Raw genomic sequence first — 24,592 nt, 5'->3', positions numbered from 1 at the left:
CACTGCTCTGGAAGGACAAAGAAACCAGACCCAAGCTGGACTGGGTAGAGTGAAATTTCCCCACAACACCAGATGGGGAAGAGGTGAAGAAGCCAGCTCATGAGTTGAGGAGGGTGTCCTGATGCTTCTGGCAAGTGAGGCAGGCTACAGCCTTGCAAAAGCTGCACTGTGCAGGACTTCTTCTTAGAAAAAACTGCCCAGATTGTTCTGTCATTGCTTCATTTTTACTACATTATATTTATTATCATTTGAAAGGCTACTGTTTTATTTTTTTATCTGACATGGATATACAGTTAACAGAAATTGGGTGCCCATGTTCCAAGGACACTAGCTATTCAAACTAAAGGTCATGTCTTCTCATTCAAGTGTCCTGTTTCCTCCTTCAATGAAAACTGTCTTTGTCATTACCAGAGCAATTGGCATAGTTTTATTTCTAAACTGTCTATTAAGGAGACTAAGAGAAAAAAACACTGATTCATCATATCATAATTCAAATATGATCATGCAGAAAGCAAACAAAAGAAAGCTTCACAGTCTTAAGATTATAAATATGCCTTTTTTCCAATCTGGAAATTACAAGTGTTTCTACAAAAGAAAAACTGACCACCTGTGTTTGTATAACTCTAGTTGTCAGAGTCTAGTGAACCAGATCACAACATTCACCATTCACCAAAACTTAGTGCTTGCTTTTCTTGCTACAAGTTGTAAATTGTTGCTTTTGTTACTGTATGGCCAGGACTAGACCTGTAGCTGAGGTTCTTGGCTATCCAAATCTAACGTTAGTGATCTAAACTTCTTGTTCAGCTGCTAGGATTTAGACATCTTTCCATGGCCTTTAGATTTCATTTTCCCAAAAATGTCAGGATTTTACAATGCTATATAGGTTCCAAAAGAAATGAAATTTCAAATAAAAATTAAAAACCCACCCCCCAACCTATTCCAAACATTGAATTCTGAAGTAGTAGGAAAAAAAAGATACTTCACTCAATAGTTTTAGTAGCCTCATGATTTCTTGGATAACCTATTTGTGAATTTTGGGGACTGGTAATTTCTAAGAAAATGCATGAGCCTTGCTGACTTGCTGCAGCTGCTGCAGAGCAGCATAATTAGACTGATCTATGCAGAATAATGGTGAGCTGCTATTACAAAAAACTGCTTCTTCCAGAAATGTAGTATTTCTCTGCTTGTAATTACCTTTCTGTTTTTTGAGAGACTTTCAATAATTTAACAGCTTGTAACAGGGAAAGAAGTGCTTATAAGTAGATGCATACTTTACATATCGAACATCTCCTTACTGAGGTAAAGCAGCTCAGCTTTGCTTTGTGTTAAAGATGTACTGTCAAAAGATGGCAGTATTTTAAAAAGACAATTCATTAGGATTTCAAGGTTGTTCTAGCTTTAGTTTTTTCAGATTTTTTAGGGGTTTATTTCGCCTCCTTAATTACAGCAATATCTATGTCGATGATGTGTTTCTTGTGTGCAGGATCATGCAGACATTGAGTGGAAGTTTGCTCGAACAAAACTCTGGATGAGTTACTTTGAAGAAGGAGGAACTTTGCCCACTCCTTTTAATGTCATACCAAGCCCAAAGTCTTTGTGGTATCTGATCAAATGGTTATGGAGACACCTTTGCAAGAAAAAAATTAGAAGAAAGCCTGAAAGTTTTGGAACAATAGGGGTAAGTTTTGTGGTTTACTTTGCCTGTAGTCCTCCTCTTTGCTATATAGATGACTTTTTCTCAGCTTTATAGAGTGTCTGACCTGTCAAGTAATGTGCATATGAGTTAGACAATTATTCTAGCAGAGGATGTTTACTTTTTACATTCATGTCAATGTATTTGAAGAGAAAGCATCATCATATCCCTGTACAATAAATGATGAAGCATGACTGTGCTTCATCTACAGATAGTTCAAGAAAGATTAAGAGCAATAAAAAATACAAGAGATCAAATGTGTATACTTGTCTGTCACAGTCAGAATTGTTGGTTGCTAATCCCTAGCTCAAGTTTCACAGCTCAGGGATAATTGAATACCATGAACCAGAGACTCATGTATGAAGTATTCATCATGGGATATTCTCTTTGTCTCTGTCTCTCTACATGATATGAAATGAGTTTGCCATAAAAGCATTTTTACCAAAAGCTGTTCCCATTAAAAAATTTTTCAAAGGTGACAGCATTTACTTGGACTTGTTTTCTTGAATTTAAAGGTAGAGATATTTCAGAATCCCATTCTGAAATCATACCATATTCTGATACTGCCGATTAGCAGTGACATTTCTAGGGGGAAAAAAAAGAGGGGAAAATACACACAAGGCGACCAAGAATAGTTCTGCACCTGGATTCAGCAGATGCCTGTGTAATATCTCAGCTACTTACTTTCTCTGGTAGATGCAGCTGGTAAAGCAGATTTGAACTTTTCCCTCCTAACTTCATCTACTTGAGATACCTCAGTCAGTGACACACTTTTTCCATAACGTCAGTGCAAATATTCAGGCAACATCCTAACCCACCAACAGCTAATTCTCTCTAGTTATGTTTTCTTCATTTCCCATGAGCGAGTCAGTACCTCAGTAACTAGACTGAATTTAGCCAGCTCTAGCATGAAGAATACTGTTTGGGATAAGATGTGGATAATGGCATTTTCTTTATACCATAGCAATTTGATGAATATAAATGTTTCAAGTCTGTCAGGCACTCAGCCAAGCTTTAAGTGGGAGTATGGGAGATAAATGTAGGTAAGGGGGAAAAGAAAGGGGTATGGTCCTTGTGCTATTGATTCTTATAAAAAAAATTCCATCCATTTCAAAGAAGTCAGGGGGTATGATACAATTATTTGATGGACCATTTCTATATCAACCTTTTCTTTGTATTTCTTCCCTATTTCTTGATAAGTGAATAATAAGTTTTTCCTACCTATTCTGCTGTCATATCCTGAAATGCAGTTTAATCTCTAGAAGTACTTGGAGGAACAAGTTCACATGCATGTACAGATATATGGTAAAGAGGAAAAGTAACATATAAAACTAATTCACAATTACTATGCTGATAAATTGATTTTGTCCTCTTTGTAGAAAGCTTCAAATCAGGCTTATTGCAATATACTGCTATTGTTGGCCAGTATCTAAATTGTGGAAGCAAAACTGTTTCATTTTGATGTCATACTTGTACATATAGGAAAGAAACAGCCAGGAAAAAAATCTAATAAACATGAGGGAGATATTGAAACAAACCAGTAATGGATGACAAGAAACACACTGAAAAAAAATATTAAGTTAAGAAAGACTAACAATGATTCATATAGAAATTTTAAAGAGAACATTAACTAGCATGAATGGTGAATAATCTTAAGTGTAAAACATCTCTGTGTAATATAGGAAGTGAAAAAAGTAAATGCAGAGACCAACAGAAGGAGAAACTATGAGATGTTGTTAGAAAGAAAAAGTCAAGAGAGAGAGTGATGTACTTATGTGTGTGGGGGAGTGGGCAATGCTTCTAGGCATTTGTTAAACATTTGGTAGGGATGATTAGCTAGTGTAAACTGAGAGAATGATATTAAAATTAATGGTATGATGCCAGTGTATAGCAGAGGGTTGCTTAACACAGTATTTCTGTTTGACTGAGACAGAGACAGAAAAACCTTATACAGCCCAGCTAAACTTTCAGGACAATATTTCTTGTCAGGCCTTCCATCTGGGATAAGGAATTTTTTTTTTTTTTTGTTACCCTCTCAAACTGCAGATTTGGGAGTAAACTCATTCCTGGACAAGGGGAGCAATAAAGATACAGGGTGCTCCCAGCCCTATGCTGAATGGCATGATGAGGAAGAGGATTCAGAAAGATCATGTCTGCTTCCTGCACCTACCTCCTGCTAGGGTACATAAATGCCACCTTCAAGAAACCCACATCTTAGATTTGGGAAAACTGCTACAGCAAAGGGTCAAAGGGTAGGGAGTCTATACACCAAGCTACTTGAGAATTTTTCCAAATATTTGGAAAAATATATTTCCAAAATACATATTTCCAAAGAATTTTCTTTTTGTTTTTAGGTTAAAATCCCCCCAAATCTCTAAACATCAAACCTTTTAATTAATATATTTCAGTTTCAAATAAGCTTTTGTTGGGAAAGACTTTTCAGCTCCAGGATGAAATTTCTCTTTGAAGAAAGGAGCAGGTGCCATTTAAAGCAAATATCTTGGGCTGAGGAGACCCAGATTTACTTCTATTCTCCAGTGGATATCTAATTATTTACCCCAAGCATAAAAGCTATGACAACAGAAATTTCCTTCTCAAGATCTTTAAGATACTGCAGGGGCTAAGATGCTCTCTTGGGAGAAGAGAAGGAACTGAACCAAGCTTCCTTATGATTTGAATGTGAACCACTAATTACTGAACTGTTTGGGATGGAGGATGTCAGTGAGGGAGAGATGTGGGACATTTTTAGTTGATTCCTGTATTTTTTTTTAATTATTTGAAAGTGGAATCCCTAAAGCATGTGGGATAGTAGGGCCATATACATCACTGGTTTCCCCTGCAGAATAGATATTCTTAGTTGAATCTTAGATTCTTAGTTGAACTATTCTTAGTTGAATTAGAGTGAAACCCCTCTGAAGCAGAGAGCAGAGAGCCATCCTGGCAACCACACTTCCAGCTCCCTGAAAAAGTGAGTGGCTGTGGCTGACTGGGCAGATTCAGTCCACAATATGGGCATCTCATAAAACTACAAAGTTTTCAAGCTAACTCCTCAGCATAACACAAGCCCCATTAGGTTTATGTGAATTTGGAACATTTTGCAATTTCCAGACCCAGTTATTCACCCAAGTTCCAAAATGGAGTATGATATATGCATATGCACTCTGTGCTCTTATTTCCAAGTTGGATAGATGCAAACCACCAGATAGGTGCTGTTAACTGGACATCCTCCAAGAGGTAAAATCATCAGTCAACAAATGGGCACACCACAGTGATCTCATAGTTTGTCCTGAGGAAAAGCACTTCTTTCTGGTTCTGACAAACTTCCCATACCCACAGCTCAGCCTTGATTTCCTAGAACTTTTTCAATTGTCCCACAAACTACAACACAAATTAAATTTAGGACCTCTATGCCCTTTCAACCAAAAGTTAATGAAGAGTTTTCTTTGCCTTTTGTTCAAGGATCTCAGAGGACTTCAGCTCAGTTGTATCTGCTCTGTAATAACTTTGGCTTCTGAGCTACAAGATAAGCTTTTTTGAGATCTACTCCTTTTCACTGAGTCCTGCATTATAAATTCTGTCGCCTTCCCTACAACCGGGTCTGGGAGAGTAAAAAAATGCTATATATATGATTTTCTTATATTTGCTGGATGGATGGATGGATGCCACATTGTCTGTAAGGCAGAGCTCAGATTTCAAAACATTCTGTTCTGAAATCTCTAAATGTTAACTTTCCTATTAAGAGGCACTAATCAGCAGTGACGTACTATGGTGTTTTCCAGTAGAAAAAGCAATAATGTGCATCCAAAGAGTGAGTGAGTCAGTGCTAGAGGATACAAAATAGATAATAGACAGAAAGGAGCTGGCAAGGATTATGCATGATCTCTGCAAAAAGTCCTCAATAACAAAAAGCCAGGAATCATGAACTAGGACTGAGTCAAGGATCAAATTAATGTATCGAGAATCCACTGCAAAATTAATATATGTTTACAGTTGAGAGTTCAGTATATGCAGGCAGAATGTGTAAAGAAAGGGTTGAGGGTCAGGATAGTTTACAGCTCACATTGTAGTGAAATGATTTATCTGGCCCATAGGAAGAAGAGAAATGCCACTAAAAATAAGTAGGACATGGTTGCTTGGGAGGATCATCTACACTGCTGTTTATAACATAACTATCATGGGCAAGAATACAGTCTGTGGCATTGTGAGGTGCCTCTGAAAAAAAGGCAATTAATTTGCTTTTCCTTGGATGTCAGTTCTGTGGTTCTTCTGTCCTTTGTTGTAGAGGGACAGCTGAAGCAGTGGGTGGTGAAGTCAAGGGGAGGTTTTTCAAGGGAGAGGCTTTTTCTCCAAAGCAACACGGTGCCCAGCCATGCTGATGGCAGCTTCTCTAGCCACAGCTTCAGCTGAAGGAAGGCCAGGAAGGTACATGTGATTTACTGATATTTCAGCTCTGCTATGAATCAGACAGAGCTCCTCTACCACTCAGAGTTCAGCACATTTTTTTATTCTGTCATTTTGACATATCCCAGGTATGCAGCATTTTCTTCAGCTATTATCAGTTATCTCCTGCACTTAAAATTCTGAAGTAAGTGCATGCTTGTGTGCTGCTTTTCACATATATCTATATCATCTATATCTATATCTGTATCAGTTCTATTAATTTTGTTAGCTTACCTTTGCAAAAGCCAGATTAGTAATATAATTCTATTAATTAGGCTGAGGTTTTCCTGACTGCACAAGGCTTATGGCTTCTGGCTGATGCTGTTGGCCATCTGTATTTCAGAAAAAAAAAAGATATATGGGAAAAGAAATTCTAGTACCACCAGAACAAACAGTACTGCTTTCCTCAAATTATGTTCTACTTTACATCTGATCAGTCACCAAAAAAGTGTTTCATCTATAATCTTAAGTATTTCAGAAGTGAAAATTGAAAGGATTGACAGAGATAGCTTCAGTATTTTTTTTTTTTTTGCATCTGATGTTTAGATAAACAGTTGCCTCTTTTCTAACTATACAGAATTTTATGCCATTTTCCGAGCAATCTACACGATTTTATTATCATTTGTCACAGAAAATCTCCTTTTCCCTTCTCCTATTCTTTTTTCACATAGTGGAAAATGATGCAATTTCTAAGTCAGTGTAAACATTTTGTATTTTCTCTGTAATGTCTGTTATTGAAAGTTGAGCAAAGAAATAATGCCTTCCATCTGGTGTGGAAATCAATAATCTGGAGTGTTCCTGGTATAGCCAAGAATCATTTCATGGAGAATCTTCTCTGTCAACACAGATAAGTTCTAATCCTTTAAAGGTGATGCTTCTAGTCAAGATGAGGAATATATCCCACAGCTTCAGACAATATTTCCATTTTCTTTATCACTAAGAAGTTTAAGGCCAGTGCAAGCATTGGATTTCTATTCCTCCATTATAAAAGATATAATTTTAATAAAACACATCAAAATAAGTAATACAATTTTATTAATTTTTTGACTGCTAAAGAGATCTTTTTTTCCAAACAGTGTAAATTGCTAGCAATGGCATAAACAGGAGGATCAGATAATTACCGCTACTAGTGGAGCTACTATTAAAGTTTCCTAAAGGATATTAGTGCCCCCTTTTGGAAAGTGACAGCAGCATCCCCTTCAATTTCATTATTGTATTCAACATGCATAACCATGTTTCCCAGCCTGTTACTATTTTTAGTAAAGTTAAACTTTCATCCTTTTGCCAGTCATAATTTTCAACTTGTTCATGCACAGAGAACAATGGTTACTTGAAAAAAAATTTGAATCATAAATTAGACTATAACTGAGTAGAGAAAAGCAGGCCAGCTGAGAACTAAATAAGGACTATATAGAACTAAATAAGGAAAATATGAATGTTAATGACATTTTATTTCTAGTGAATAGCCTGGTTTTCAGATGTGTTTAGGCAAAGATTCATTCTACTTTCAAAAGGAAGCAAAAGATGATTGGGAACTGGAGATGGAACCTAAACATTTAAATGAGAAATAGAGAAATATTTGGTGATAATAAATTTGATAGGTTATGTGTAATTCCCTGTGGAGGAGGTATGTAGATGTGTGTGCAAACATACAATTAAATTAATTTTCTTTCAGCATCTTGGTGGTATGGATTGAAAACAATTAAGTGCAGTAGAACTGTTCTGACACATTGTTACATAAATCTTTTCACATAGTTATCCCAAATTGCACTTGTTGGCATTACATTAAGGGGAAAAGCCACAGCCTCTGTTTCTGGGAGTTTCCAAATTGGCTGCAAAAAAAGGATAAATGGTATCTAGATAGCTCTTGTTACGGATACAGAATTGAACCTATGCATTTATTTCACATTTCACTGTAAAATAAAGCAGAATAGACAGCAGCTGCAGGAAGTATTGTGCAAGAAAAAATCAGCATTTTTTTTATTTAGGAGTTATTCACTTTACCTGAAGTGTGTTTCAATTACACCCTAAATTGTTTTTCCCTTCACCTGTGAGTCAGATCTGTTGTTGAGAGCTCTCTTAGCCATGGACTCCCTTAGTGTTCTCTCAGCAGAATGAAACATCTCCACCGTGTGGCCAACTGCAAGAAAGCTGAATTTTATTTTTTTTTTTCTAAAAACCGGCTAAGTTCGGGTGTTGGGAGGGTATGAGCCTTCCCACGGCTACCCTGTCCCCTCTGGCCCTGGTGATGGGCAAGCTCGCCCATCCTTCCATCCTTAAACACAAGGAATATCCATTTTCTCTTTTACGAGGCATAGATGGAGAAAGACAATCTGGGAAAATACTGAAGAAAGCATTCTCATGTACAAAGCCTACCCCACAGTGGCTCTTCAGACTGATTAGGAAATAATGACTTTCCTCCTTTCTATTAGTTTTTGCTAGCCCAGCCACGAAGCCACTGCATCTCTCAAATTAATTGCAAACAAGAAATCAACCCTGAAGTATAAACTGACTCCAAGTACAGGGAGAAGGTTCATCATTTCTTTCAAGTAAAAAAGATTCAATAACTTGCTGTGCCTGCCTTACTGTGCAACTGAGGTCAATTTCAACAAGTCCTTTGGATGTCCTTTCCCCCTGTTTTAAGCTTGTGTCAAGTGTTCTGTTTTGTAGAGATACAATCAGTGGTCAGACACGTTATTTTCTTGTCAGCAGCAGATATGAGAGTCTAAGTTAAAGCTGTGTTTCTTTCACCAGTTAGGAATAATTATTGTAGAGGATGGGGATATGTTACTCATTATGCAATTGAGGACAAAAGGGAGTCAAAGGAATAAATAAATCTGGCCTTTTTTCCCCGTCTTCTTCTGGGCAGCCCTTAGATATGGCAGTTTAATTCAATTCACCTGCTTGAAACCTGGGCAATTCTTTCATCCTACCACACTTCTTTTTGCTGCTCCTCTTCAGAGTTACTGTCCCTTTTACCCTCCCTCCTTATCAACACCATACTGTGTTGAAAGCTGTTTCTTTCTTCCATACAGCTCTCTATGACTAAGTGTTTTTAACAGAGAGCTAAGGGGAAGCTTTTCTCATTAACACAGTTTTATAGTGCAGGTTTTGATTAGCTTTACCTTAAATGAGACATTAGGAGCTATAGCAAGTGTCTTACTTACGCCATGGCTTTACAAATCCCACCATACTGATGGTTTTCCATGCAGAATTTCCCTTCTGTAACTCATGGCCATTGTCTCCCATTCTTTCACTGTGTACCTCCAACTAAAATCTAACTTGACATGAGTCAAGCTTCTTTCAATTCAGTAAAATATGCTTCAGTCTGTGCAAGTGAGTGACATGATTCATTGTTCCACTTCCTTCTCAGATCATTGACCTTGGGACTCTGCAGCCTGTGACCTGACTGCCCCACCACATCCATGCTGATGCAGGAATAAAAGCGTTTTGACAAAAATGTAGAAAATCAACTTTGCCTTCCCCACAGCAGCCTTCCCCTTTCTATAGAGCAAATGATAGGCTTTGTTGAAATACTGTCATTTTTCAACAGATTTTGAACCTCTTCTCTCAGCTTGCTAGATACTCTATAATGCACAGTTATACAGTGCACACACAGGCCTGCTGTTTTCTATGCTTAAATATTTTACTTCCCCACAGAGATTAATATTTTTTTATTCTTTTCTATTTTTCAGAGACGTGCAGCTGACAATTTGCGGAGACATCATCAATACCAGGTACAGGCCTATGTTTATTCTTTGGGCCATTGTTTTTTTATGACTTCAGAATGTCTTCATGAGGAAAGAAAAATATGGAAGAGTTTCATGAGAAAGTGGAAAAGGAAAATAAATGGGAAAAACCATAAAATCTGTACTTATTTCCTCTTCAGCAAACAAGCTTAGTATTTTTGATGTTCAAACAAATGAATTTCAGAATACAATTGTCTGCTTTTTGGAGCAAAAGGATATTTCAAGAGCAATAACATGCTATCCAGTATTTTGCCCAGTGTAACATGGATTGCCTTTAAAAAAAGCAAACTCCTTCCTGCCAGGAAACATCAGGACCATATGTACAGTGAACTAACATGCTCCATCAGAACCTGCTCTTCATCTCTCCAGCTTTAATGCTCCATTAATAACTTCCTTAATAACCCCTCTGCCTAGATCCCCTGTATGTAAGCAATTATTTCTCATCCTTCCTTCTTCAGTTTCTACTTTTTTAGATTATTATTTCACAATTACTAATTTTCATCTTTATTTTGAATTTTTGTTGTGCAAAAGTTAAACAAGGTGTGAGCTGTAGGCTTGGTAGTCAATGAATCCCATATGGGAAATAACTAGGTAAGCTGGGACTTTTCCAGCCTGAGGAAGAGGAAGCTGTGGGAAGTACAACAGGGATCTACAGAATTGTGAGGAAGGTGAGCACAGAGCAGTGGTTTGCCATTTATCTGTGAACTGAATACCACACATGTACTACACTGCCTAAGTGAGGCTGGATAGAAGGCCTTTTGAGGGAAGTGATTTTTGTCCTCCAGCCCTCGCCTTTGGGACTGTATCCAGAGCAGCATGTCATGTCTGGTCCCCACAAGAGAGATGTTGACAAACTGGAAGGGATCCAGCAAGGGGGCACCAATGGTTAGAGAACTGTCATATAAGCAGCTCAGATTTCAGCCTGGAGTAGGTTAGGGGAAATATAACTGCTGCCTTAAATATTATAGTGAGTGGTTAGAGAGGAGCCAGATTTTTCTTTGAGGTACAATGCAAAAGACAAAATGGACACAAGTTGAAGGAAGGGTAATTCTGTATGGTAAGGAGAATTGTCTTCACAGTGAGGGTAGTAAAGAACTGGAAAATGTTGCTCAGGGAGGCTGCAGTATCTCCACCCATGGAGATATTCAGCACTTGACTGGGCATGACTCAGACAGCCTCCAGGTACCTATTTCAACCTAAATAATTTCTAGAATTCTTAGAAGACAACACTGGAAGCTACTAGACCGAAGGTTAAAAATAAAACCCTGAAACAGAATCTTACTCCATCCTGTGGAATTCACTGGCAGAGGATTTTTGAATGCTGGAAGTTTGCATTAGTTCAAAATGCATAAGAAAACCTGTCACAGCCAATTAAACCTAGAACTATCGTTTTTATTCAGAGAGTCACTGTGTCTCACAGCACAGGAGGCTTGAGAGAGAATAGCTGGAAATAAAGTTGTACAACCATACCAGACTTGCTCTCCTCATGAGGCATCAGTGACTGCTTGCTTCCAGGCTGGATCTTACTGGCAGGAAACATACCTTGGGTCAAACCCAACATATCCCTTCTCAGGATAATAAGCATTAGTAGTTTCCATCAAATAGCAAAACAAATTTTCAAACAGGTTTGTATAGTTTTTGTCATGTTCCTAATGCATGAAAAAGCCCAAGCAGAGCCTGTGAGTGTAGGTTTACTAACTAATACCAAGAAAGCTAATACAATACTTTATATTTTTAGGAAGTTATGAGAAATCTGGTTAAAAGGTATGTTGCAGCAATGATAAGAGATGCCAAAACTGAGGAAGGATTGACAGAAGAAAATTTTAAGGTATGTGTTTATTTTTATCTTTATAGGTGTTTTAGTAATTTAGTAAGATATTTTAAAACTGTGAAGCGTATTTCTTACACTTAGTTATTCAGGTAGCATATAACTTGCTTCCTAGAGCAAGATCTTCAGCCTTGAAGATGCCAGGTATCCCAACACTGAGAGAGTAAAGTTTATTACGGACCCAAACATAAGCCCTTTTTTCCCCCTTTTTTTTTTTTTTCTCTTTTTATTTCAAAAGAAAAGTCAAATTCACTTTGATGTTCTGACATTTCATCTTTTTTTTTTTAATTTTTAGGAGTTAAAACAAGATATTTCCAGCTTTCGCTTTGAAGTCCTGGGTTTATTAAAAGGAAGCAAGCTGTCTAATTTGCAGACTGGAAAGATGAGCAAAGACACTGCCTCTCTGTCAGAAAATGAAGAAAATAGTGAGAGTGAAGGAAACAAGAAAGGAAAGAAGAAACCCTTCAGCCTTTTTGACATAACAACGATGATTCACCCACGATCAGCCAGTATCGCCTCTGAAGGACATAATGTAAGCAATGGCTCAGCAATGATGGTGTCAGAGTCCACTCAGGAGAAACAAAAGCGTGTGAATTTTGTAACAGACATAAAAAATTTTGGGTTGTTTCACAGACGATCAAAAACAAACTCTGTGGAGCAGAGTAAAAATAAAATATACACCGTTTCTGAAGAAGTTTCCCGCCAACAGGCAGAAGAACAATGTGAGAAAACTGATGAACTGGAAGAGGGAGAATTGATCATGAACTGTGAATTAAACTTCCAAAATCCTGGCAAAAAATGTGTGTTAGCTGAGTCACAAAATACCAGCGAGTCTTTGGATTCACACGAAGAGGGGAGTATTTGTCCTTCAGAAACAGAGAAAATGGAGTTACAGAGCTCAGAACCTGCCACTCCACAGGATCAGCTGGGCAAGGCTTTGGACATTAGCATTGACTCTGATGGGAAACAGGAAACAATTGTTCAGGGGGACTATGTGATAACGAGGTTGTGATGCTTACAGGAGGAAGCATTTACAAATATATATATTTTGCATAGTGCTTTTGGGGGGGAATGTTTTAAGAACTATATTAGCTAATGCAGAATTACACTTTATAGTACTCAACTGTGGCACATGATCTTGTAACATAGTAGTCAAGAGAAAGAAAATATGAGGACCTTCTGTTTTGTAGCCTGCTTTAGCTTTCACGATTTGTTTTACATTTTTTAATAAATGGAAGCATCTTGTATTCTTGTACTGTTGCAATAACCCACAGAAACTTTTTAGCTATCTTTTTCAATTACAGCAAATGGAATTTCTCTCATATGATAGTTAACTCCTATGATAAATATTTTTCTATGCAAATAAAAAGTAGCTTAAGAGACTTGTAAGCTTTTATTTAACTTTGTAGGTTCTTAAAAGATTCTGTGCACCATAATAATCATATGTGGCTTCTGCCAGCATAATTCATGTCAAGCTATTAGAATCATTTGTTTAAATTGCTAGAAACTTGTGTCGAAATCTATACAGAATCAGAAGATAAATTATATTCTTTTATTTATTGAAGGAATATGAATACCTGTAAATTATGAAAAATAGGTCTATTTGATATTTAATTACAACTTTTCCCTCACAGCAAGAGGAGTGTGACTGTCCTGATACCATTGTTAGAAATGCATTTGCAAGTTTTGAAGACTGTAGAAATGTTTCTTAGAGGAAAAGAAATATCTGTGGCTTAGAAAAATTGATGATGGATTACTCCCCAAGAAGCCTTTATCACCACAGCTACTGCTTCTTCAACCATCTATTTTTCCTCATGTGGACAACCTATGCACTTTAATATTCAGCTGCTTATTAGCTTCTGCCTTTCCAACACACTTGGGTTTGATAAGGGAAAGATACTCCAGGAATAAAAAAGCATACAATGATTCCCCTGAGTACTTGAATAAATATGGCAATTTGTTGAGAAGTTTTAGAAGGCACGCCTTAAGGGAGTTTCTTTGACGATTTTACAGTTTGGGGGAACCTGATTGGGTGTTTTATAATAGATACTAAATGTATAAAGAAAACCTAATAGTATTTTTCATAACTGATGAGTGACTCACTGTCTTAGTTAAAACCAGTATTTTTAAAATTAAACATTGTGGGTTTTTTTTAATCATTGGCTGGTGTCCTATATTATTAAAAATGTCATTTTACAACTGGCATAAGACTAACCACCCCTAGCTTTCAACACCATTCTTTCCTCCACTGAATATACCACAAAGGTGTTGTTATTTCATTCTTCCTCAGCCCTGCCATGGTAGATTTTGTAATTCATATTAGCATGTATTAAGGAACTTCCGGATGCATAGAGTGAATTTACATTTCTGATGGAATCTATCCCATGTAAACCTGTAGATCCTGACCTAAAGCCATGTCATTCTGGCTCTAAATTGTCCTGGTGCTGAACTGTGTCTTAGAAATCCAGGCAAACCCCTCTCATCTCTAAACTTAAGGTGAGTTTTCCAGCTCCACTTTACACATGTGCTACTCTCTCTGATGAAAGCTTCCTTCCTCCATACCCGTTTGTGTCATGGCAGATACAGTTAAACCAAAATGGAAAATATGAGTCATAATTGGAAAATAGTTTGTATAGCTTCACAGCAATGTGTTCAAATCATATTTGTTTGGTTAGTTTCCATCTTCGCCTCTTGACTGCTCTGTAGACCCTCTCTCCTTCACGTCTCTCTCCTTGTCCACCTTTAGATTGTAAGCTCCTTGGGGCAGAGCCTGCAGCTTTTCTGTCTGGAAAGCACCTGAATTATTACAAGTATAAAAAGAAATAAATAATAATAATAATGGTGGAATACCTTCATATCATTTGTATTAGGTTAACTCTTTTAGAGAGTTCTTTTTTGTACTGTAACATTTTTGCCAAAGATGCCATAAGGCAAATGTGTCACATTGTCACAAATTTTTCTATATGCCAGTTAACAGTCCTTCCCCACTACTGCATTCAATTTCTCATTCTTCATCGTGGTTTGTAATGCCTTTGAGTCCTAAGCTTACTCCATTTACACTAGCCAAATTCAAAACAGACAGTGCTAGCTCAAAAGAGCTTTCAACACATTCCAGCCACATGGTTTCACTCCAGACAGACAGTGCCTGAGCACAGTATTTGTATTGCAAACATCACCATTATCAGAACAAGTTAACTACAGCAGGTCTGAGTTGTGCCTATTATTCTGGCATCATAAGAGCCTGTTTCTCCTGTGCATAAAGTTCCCAACACAGTAAAGTGAAATATCAGCCACACCATCACTTCGTGACCCCACTGTGCTGTGCATCAGTCTAAGTCATGGATACAAGACAGAGCAGCAGAGACAGTGCAGGTGGGCAGGATACTAAACCACGGGGACACAATTTATTGCCTAGCAAGAGGTTGTTGCTGCCTTTTTTTTTTTTTCCTTACATCCAAATACTGGAACATCAGTCTAATAAATAAAGCATACTTAAAATCAACATCTGCTCTATTTTTATGTTATTCTTAGGCATCGAAGCTTGACAGTAATAAGGACCTGATGTAATTAGGACCTGATGAAACTTAAAAGTAATGCCAAATAAGCACCTCATTCTGTGATAACAGATGAGCCCAAAATATATCCAAAACTGAAATGGTGATGGACTTTTACTGCTTTGCAGGCAGCCAAAAAAAAACCCTTTCTCACTGGATGCCTCTGAGAGGACACCTGGGCCAAGAAATATCAAGATATGCACAGAGCAAAGCTTGTAATGCCACAGCAGAGGCATTATTAAGCTTTGCAAAGCTGAGCATACTTTCTTCCCAAAAGAAATTAAAAAAAAAAAAATTACCTGTCCCTTCCTGCAGCTTCCATTAGCATCAATATAGGAGGAATACAAATGGACCAGGATAGGAACCCCTATAAAGGACAGTTTTTTGAAGCAGAGCTTAAAAGCATTAATGTTTCATGCAGCTAGAAAACTGACTAAGTACAAAGGGATTTAATACCAATATTAGGTTGCTTAGAATGTTGAGAAAACATTTTTTAATTTTTTTTTTTTTGTAAGGACAGAACCTGACTGCCCTTTGTTCTTCAGCTTTTTTTTTTTTTTTTTGCCTCATTTCTTCAGCTCCTGGAGAAATAGAGTACAGACAGCCCAGCAGGACTTTGCCACTTTGGCATAGCTGGACAGGAGGCAGCTTGATTTCATTCAAGACAGTGCTTCACATTGATTCACAGTCAGAGGCCAGGGATACAAATGCTGCATGCTTACCTTCAAGATAAAATTGCAAAAGCTCCTTCTGACTCTGCGTGCTTCAGTGGCCCTCAAGGGCACTGCAGAAGTGAGAACATCAGAGGATTCAGACTATGGGGTCCTGTGGGCCAGCTGCAGGCCACAGCTATATTTGTACATGGTACAATATTACCAGAGACCAAGACTCTGCCAGGGGTAACCACAGCTCTGCAGCTGGTTTTAATCTTGTTTTCTTCATTCATAGATTGAGACCATTACATTGTGTGAGATGAGCTAAACACATCACACAGCACTTTCTTTTTGATACATCAGGATTTAATGAGAATTTCTATGGCTTTCTCAATACAAATTGGTTTTGTAAATAAATAGTACCTAGTTCCAGGAGAATGCATATCTATAGTTATAGCTGTTGGGAATTGTAAAAGGTGAAATTTCAAAATTCTTCTAAAGTGTATTTGATGCAAGAATGTCTTCCTTAATGGCATCCTTTGACTGATCTTTGAGGGGGAAAATTTTTTCTTAGCTTCCTCACAGGAATAAAGCATAGAAAAAAGACACAAAGAAATTACTATATGTTCTTCTTAAATTCTATATGTATATTGCAAGCTATAACACTCCATTTACTGTCAAAACCTCAGATGAATATTTCATCATATTCTGAGAAGCAGCATGAAAGAGAAAAGAAGCAAATCATGTCTAAATATTTTGAAGAGGCAATGAACTTTTGAATACAGTTCAAAACATTTAGCATCAAATATTCTTTTGGGAATATAGCTGTACAAGTTGGATAACAACATAATCCATCTTCATTTTAAAGTCTCTTAAGAGATACCAAAAGCTTTAGTGAGTAGAGAAACCTCACAAAAATAATAATAGTGGTAAATAGTAATAGTGCTGGTAATGATAGTGGTAGTGAATGCAGTAGTACTAGTAAATGTACACGTAACAATAGCAATACTAGATATCTACTCCTGGGAAGAGGGAACTCCCTACTCAAAGTTTTCCTGTTTCCCATATCAAGCAACCTTTTGATAACACCAGTAAAATGTCCTTGGGCACATCTGTCTTCCAACACAGGCACTCTGATCTCTGTTGAGAAAATCTTACTTTGTGTTTAAACTCTTTCCCTAGCTGAAGTTTTAATTATGGACCCTACGTTCACTGCAGCAGGAGCAGATTAGAGATCCTTTGAGACAGTTTATGGCTAAGTAGTTGGATATACTCCAAAATAAATTGCTGCAGTTAAGGATGAATTTCAATCCTCCAGTAATGAAAAGAAGTTGAACTCACTGAACTACATCAAACCAAGTTCAGTAACCACTGCTTTGGTTACTTGATAAGTTGCTTTATTTGTAGCAGTGTAAAGAATGAAACAGAGGTCGTTTCTCATTAATATCAAAACAGCAAAAACAGCTGCAACTTCAACCATCATGACTTTAGAACTGTAAGAGAACTACATCATACAATTTCATCACAGGTCCCCCAACATGTAATTCTCTTCCTAAATTAATCAAATCTTCTGCTGGTGCTAAATATAGCTATGAAATGTTTATACACATGAATAGTTTCAACTGTTCATATTTGTACTTTTGGGTAGCCACTATCTTTTAATTATAGAATATTTTTCTGACTACTGTTTGCTTTGACTGTACTCATCCCCCTTCAGCCTTTGGTTTCTTTGTCTGTAGTCTAAACCAGTAATGCTATTTTCATTTCAATTAAACTTTCTGCTCTCTTTAATTGACTGTCACATTCACAACCAAGTGCTGTGCAGCAGTAGGTGTTGCAGTGCTCATTACTGCTGTGGCCTTTTCATTCTGGCCTTGAGCTCTTTGTAACCTACTACTTTTCTACCATGGTACCCCATTGGTACATTTAAGGGCCAATGCAACTTTCAATTTCAGACACTTACTATCAGGATAATTGTCTTTGATAGAGATCCTTGCTGCTTTTGTACATTTAAGAGGCAGTTCTACAACTAGAAAATAGCTGATAGTTGAAATGAATACAAGTTCAGCATGGTGCTTCTTCAGTATCTTTTCTCTCACTTTTCTTCTTTGACAATGCAGTTGAAATGTCCTTGCTCAAAACGAAGTCTCTTGATGGCAACACCCTCAGTGTTGCATTCTAAGAGTATGAGAGCCGTGCTTGCAGTGGAGACAGAGGAAATGTACAAGATGTAAAACAGGTGTTTCCAGAAAGGCTGCTTCCAGTCTGAAGGTTACTAAGAGAACTTCACACATGCAGAACTCATCTCTTCCACTGCATGGAGTTAAGAGTTAATTCATAAGAGCTGGCATACTTTTATTCAATGGAACTGAAAAAGCAGGAATAGCCCCATCTATATTTGCTTTCTGTGCTCAGCTTTTAAATTCACAATAAAATTATTCCATAAATGATTAAACAGGCAATAAAAGTCCATGGTTAGTGAGCAAGATAAAATAATGTTCTAGGAATCCATGTGTTTTAATTTAACAGGCTAGTAAAAAGACTTTTTTTTCTCCTGTAATAGCAAATCTTTGAGGATTGAAATACTGTATCGTGAACTCCAGTCCCCATTTAAAAAAAAACAAACCAAAACCCTCCAACCCCAAAAAAAAAAAAAACAAACCAAAACCACAGAGATTTTCCAGTTTTTAGAGATTCATGAGGTTTTGTAGTTAATTAGTACCCTAAGAACATCTGAAAGCATTGAGCTAACCTTTCATAAATTTAATGGACAGCACAGACTGCTCCTTAAATGTGGCCAAGTGAGAATGTCAGCTGCAAAACAAAAAACAACTCATTCTGGTTAATGACTTAGGCTTTTACCATACAAAATGTAGTTTACAAGATGGATGATGCATCATTTTCTGAAAGTGTCAATTTGTCTCAAATACAATAAGCATTCAAAGATATTCAGAAAAACTTAGAAAGTCCTACACAGATGCTCATTAGTGCACTAATTGTTATCCCTTTTTCTTCTGCATATCTTCCCTAATACTTTGTTTTTACAGAGAATGTATAACTCCACTAATAAAAATGTCTTACATTTTTCTGCTACCTATTTCTAAACGTAGAAAGTAAGACCAAATAATGAAATGTCACTTTTGACCTTATGTCCATAAGATTAAAAGATAGTTTTATTTGGATTAATTATGTGTGGTACTCAGATATAATTTTTTTCAGCCATATCCAAAATGAATGCAGCTAGAAAAGCATGGAAATATTCTTTCACTATGACTAATTTAACAGAATCCACTTCTACATCAAGAAAAAGAAGCAGGGAAAAGAAAATTGAAAGAGACATATTTTTATAAATATGTTATAGTTAGAGAAGCGAATATCCGCATTCTTAGTTCCCTTCACTTTTATTAAGTAAAATTAGAGGGACCTTTTTTCACCTTTTTTTTTTTTTAATTATACAGTTGCTTCTGTGGGTGCTTTAAAAGACACCCAGAATTTTATTTATTAATTATTAAGAATTTCATTAACAGAGAGATAGTAAATCAGGAGAGATTATGAGAGACCTCATCTGAGGACTGGTTCTACTGATATTATTTTTACATGACTGTAACTTTCCAAGATCTAAAACTCTCTATTTCCCAAGTGAATTTATTGTCCTTGAATTGTGCAGCTCTGATCTGAAATCAGATCCCCATGGAAGAAGCGTGAGGATTTCAGCCACAGAGAAATGTGCTCTGCTGATTTTAAGAGTGCATAATAATGATTTGTTTACCCAGTCATAGATATGATATAGAGCCCTTGACAGTAATGTCTAAACAATAGTAACAATAACACAAAATTATAATAGCACATAAATATAAAATACATGTAAGAAAGTATTTCAATAGTTAAGGCTGTCTAAAACAGAACAAACATTTTTAGCGTTTGTTCTGTTTTAGGACCCAAAACATCGGCCCGAACACCCAGAGTTTTAGGAAGTCAAACTAACCCAAATCTGGCTCATATTTCCCCAGAGAAATAAATACTGAGAAAGTTTATTCATTAAGGACCATGTATGGTGGGGAAAGAGCACTTCATTTTGGAAGCTACTTCTTTCCTTGCTTGTTTGTTTGTTTTCTATTTCTGCAGAACATGAATAACTTCTGAAAACTTAAATATTCCCACACACTCACACACTGGAGCTGATGAAGAGAGAACCAGATGTATGATACTGAGCCAAGATTTACGCAGCATGGTCAAGAGAAGTAAGTGATGAAAGACCAAATAAAAGCAATTATAAACCTGAAACAAGATGCTAGTACTGCAAAAGAAAAAATTCTTTACAATAAACCAGAAAAGAAATAATTTCCATGGGAAATCTATTTTCCACATAAAGACAGCATTAAAATACGATCTAAAGTATTTTCATTAGCCACCTAGAATTTTATTATTGATCTTCTGTGACATTGTCACCATGGCCAAGGAAGCATAACACTATTGACTTACCTGCTGATTCTGTCAGAATTACAGAATCACAGGAGGAACAAGGTTGGAAAAGATCTTTGAGATCATCAAGTCCAACCTATGACCTAACTTAACACCTCCTCATCAACTAAACTATGGCACTGAGTGCCACATTCAGTCTTTTTCCCATCCAGGGATGGTGACTCCACCACCTCCCTGGGCAGACAATTCCATTGCCCAGCCATGCCTTCAGTGAAGAAATTTGGTGAGTATTGCTGAAAAAACCCAAAAGCAACCAAACCCCAACATAAAATTAAAAAACCCACTAGCAGAAGGATGACTAACCCTGCCTGCATTTTTTTTGCTGCTGCAAAAAAAAAAAAAAAAAAAAAAAAAAAAAGATGTGCCATACCCTCAAAGACATGCCATATGCTTCTTACCCACTCCAGATCACCAAAACCCCTAGAGCCACCTTGTAATCACACCTCTGATGGCCAGAGGAGGCCCCTCCCTGCCCCTGAATGGGTGATAAGAGAAAGGGAACCACCTACTCAGCTCCCTTTTAATTGCAGCTGTGATGGCCAGTGAAAGCCTCTCCTTAGCCCCCAAAAACAGCCAATTTGGCAAGGCTTTGACTGTTTCCCTGCACTTCATGTCATCCCATGCCATTTTAATGTTTTCACTTGTGTGAAGGATTTTTTGCACGCGTTTAACTTGTTCACTTTCTTTGCCTGACTTTTCCTTTGATTTGGTTTCTTCATTTGGGGATTTCGGTAAGTAGAATCTTAGCAAGTTTCAGTCATTTTCACTACTCATAATTTACTCTCAGTACATTTGGTTGTGGTCAAGCCACTTCTAAATTTTCTGCCATTTTTGCACTTGCATTTTAATTGATAATACTTTCTTTCCAGACCGTATCTGAAAGTTTCATCTCTGTGTTCAAAATTTCATTTCCTTGCCTGAAAGGAAATTCTTCATTTCCTGAAAGCAACAGAAATCCCAATGAGAATAAATGCAGAAAGGTTTGGTTCATTTCCTGGCACTTCATATCAGTCCATTTTCTTTTCTTGCTTTCACTTAATTTGAGGTCGGTTTTTTTTTACTATTTCATTAATTCACATTTATCCCTGTCACTTTCTTTAGATTTTTCCCCTGATATTAGGGATTTAAAATAAATTATTTTGGCAAATTTTGGTCTGTTTTAGTACTCCTCATTCATCTAAGTACAGTTGGTTGTAGTCAGTGCATTTCAAATTTTCTGGATTTTTTCAATTTTTTTCAATTTTTTTCAATTTTCTGGATTTTTTTCTGGATTTTTTTCAATTTGTTGGATTGACCATGTCTTCTTTCTGGAGTGTTTGTTCAATTGTCCTCTGATTTCAAGATTTCATTCCCTTTCCTGAAAGGAAGAGGTTCCTTTCAGGAAAGGGAATGGAATCTTGCAATTTCAATGAAGATTACTTCAGCAAGCTTTGGTCCATATTTCTGCACTTCATGTTGTCCATTGGCATTTCTTGTTTTCATGCCATATCAGTTTTTTAATTTTTTAGAAATTTATTTCTTCAGTTCCTTCTCTTTCTCTTTGTTTCCCTTTCTTCTCAGATTTTAACAATTTAAAAGGTAATAATTTTGGCAAGTTTTGGTCTATTTCACTGCACCTCATTTCAACTTAGTACATTTGTTGTAGTCACTCAATTTCAAATTTTCTGGAATTTTCAATTTCATTTTTAATTGACGATATCTCCTTTCTGGAGTGTTTGTTCAACTTTGTCCTCTGATTTCAATAAGGTTTAATTGGGCAGACTTCAGTTGATATTCCTGCACTTCATGTCAACCCACTGGCTTTTCTTGTTTTCACTTTGTATCAGATTTTTTTTTTTTTTTCTGGAGATTTTTTTTTTCTCTTTAAGCATTTCATTGCATCAATTTCTTCTCCTGTGTTTTCATTTCACTTTGTTCCCTGATTTGGGGGTTTCAGTGTAGTTAATTTTGGTAAGTTTTGGTTCTTTTTTCAATGCACCTCTTTTCATTGTGCTTATAGTCACTCCATTTCCAAATTTTCTTTTTTTTTATTATACATCCCTTCCAGACTGTTTGTGAGACTTGCTTCTCCATTTTCAAGATTTCATTTCCTTTCATGAAAGGAAGTTCTTCATTTCACGAAAGGAAAGGAACACTTCTGATGGGAAAATAAATAAAGCAATGTTTGGGAACTAAATATGCACCGTATCTTGATTGATATATTTACTGAAATACATGGACCTGTTTTCTTTTTCATTTCATAAGCTATATAGCTCCAGGGCAGCTGCTGAAAAGATCCCTCATGAGAACCTCTGTACTGAGAAATTAAAATGAATCAAAATCTTTTGGAAAAGAAAAACCCTTAAGACATCTTGCTATTTATCCAAGCAAATCCTCTCTTGCCTTCAAATGCAAATAATTAAAAGAAAGACTAAAACTTTTATCAGGAGAATCAGATTTTTCTTATGGTATCAAACATAATTTTTTTAGATAAGTAATATTACACAAATTTTGACAGTTCACTATGAATGTTCAAGAAGAAAAAAGGATGCGCAATATATCCCAGCCTTTACCTTGCTGAACAGGTATTTAAGGTCTTGTCTGCTGCCAAACAGTTTGGAGCCAGCTGGAAATAGCTGTGATTGGCAGAAGGCAGCCTCTGGCTGCTCTGGCACTGCCCAGCCTGCAGGCCCATAATCAGATGTCCACTGTTATTTGATCACTTCTGCCCAATGATGTTCCTTCTGGAGATGAAGGGCAGCAATGTGCTGTGCAGGAGCTTAGTGATCCAACACTCAGTTCTCTTAAACTGAACTATTAGCTGTGGAGGGGGGTTCTGCAGACAGGTATTAGACATTGGAAGTGCTATTCAGTGTGAATTTCCAGGAACCAGACCAAAGTCAGAAGCTGTTGCTGATGGCACCTTCAGCATTGAGGAGTGTCCTAAGCTCAGTATGCACATGGCTCCCAAGTACACACGGCTTCAGATGCTGGGTCGTGCTGTCACATATCTTATGTCTATACCCACTTCAAGACTTCAGGGTTTTTCCCCCTCCAGTTTGGATGTTATCAGCCAGGACTTCAAGGCAAGTCTGAGTAAGGCATCAGCATGAATGTGCAGTTGCTCTGCAATGGCAAAAACCCCACATGTAGTCACAGCTCTCATTGAATGTTATCAGTATGTTTAAAAGTCTGCTATCAACTTTAAATACAATATGGACTGATTATAATTCATGCTGAGACCCTCATTCTCAATTGTATGTCTTTTTTCTTTACTCTGCAAGTCTTACAGGCATCCCTAAAGTGCATATAGGTTTATTTCCTTGCCACTTCAGTGATCCTTATTCTGCCAGAGGGAGGTATATGAAACAGAAAGAGGACTAAAGTGCCTTTTAGCAATGGTATGACAAAGGTCAAAGCATTTGGAAGCACTGCTGAAAATGACAGAGTAAAGCATTATGCTTTTCAATATTAAAATCCATGCCTACACCATCTGTTAGAAAGAATGATCAGTCTTAATATCCCCAGGGCTGTTCTCCCACTTTTTGCTTATTATGCTCTTTAACTCCAGGATTTAATTACAGATGGGAGAATTATCATACCTAAATTAAAGCCTGTGTGAGCAGAACATAGGAAGAAATTCTAAATTAGTCTAGACACACTAGTACTAAAAAAGAAACCTTGGAATTGATAATTACCCATGCTAGAATTATCTAGTATTGCTCAAGATAGAACTGGGGATTATTATTCACTGTGAAGTAATATAAGACATAATATTGACCAAGTATTGCTCCATATATCTTCTGTGACATGTTCATATCAAGGAATGATTGTGTCAAACCTAGATGTTTGAAAAAAAGCAACATGTATCATTCCCAGGGGCATGGGGTACATGATACATATCACATGTTCTCTTTGATTGAGGTAATCCTTATATTTTTCAGGCTTTATCAAGATCATATAGCTCAATAGAAAGATTTTCCTCTAAAATGGAAAAAGAAAAGCAAAAACCCCCAGAAATTCAGTTTAAGATAACCTCTCCCCAAATTAGACATTTTTTCTGCACTGTGTTCTTGACAAACACTTTACCAACTGGGACAAAGGTTTGACCCCATATCAGGGCATCCTGTATTCCATAAGTTCTCTTACAGTCTTTCAAGGTGAAACTTTGGCCATGCATATTTTAGTCCTAATCCTTACTTTGAAATAGATCA

The 24,592-nt window shown here is 36.9% G+C and overlaps 1 protein-coding gene across 2 annotated transcripts in view; it reads left to right on the top strand.

Annotated features, from left to right (window-relative positions):
• Window positions 1–14,549, top strand: part of TRPC4 (transient receptor potential cation channel subfamily C member 4) — a 132,256-nt gene extending 117,707 nt beyond the window's left edge. For both annotated transcript variants that reach the window (XM_071448270.1, XM_071448271.1), the window contains 4 exons: window positions 1,484–1,678; window positions 9,829–9,870; window positions 11,621–11,710; window positions 12,006–14,549. In XM_071448270.1, the coding sequence (XP_071304371.1) occupies window positions 1,484–1,678; window positions 9,829–9,870; window positions 11,621–11,710; window positions 12,006–12,722 (1,044 nt within the window). In that variant the 3' untranslated portion in view covers window positions 12,723–14,549. The remainder of the gene's footprint in view (window positions 1–1,483; window positions 1,679–9,828; window positions 9,871–11,620; window positions 11,711–12,005) is intronic.
• The last annotated feature ends 10,043 nt before the right edge of the window (window positions 14,550–24,592 follow it).

Source organism: Agelaius tricolor, unplaced genomic scaffold (genome assembly GCF_023055355.1).
Source record: "Agelaius tricolor isolate 1412-34295 unplaced genomic scaffold, bAgeTri1.0.p SCAF_26, whole genome shotgun sequence".
Taxonomy (NCBI): domain Eukaryota; kingdom Metazoa; phylum Chordata; class Aves; order Passeriformes; family Icteridae; genus Agelaius; species Agelaius tricolor.
The sequence above is the reverse complement of the archived record's forward strand: the minus strand, read 5'-3'. Positions and strand labels throughout refer to the sequence as shown.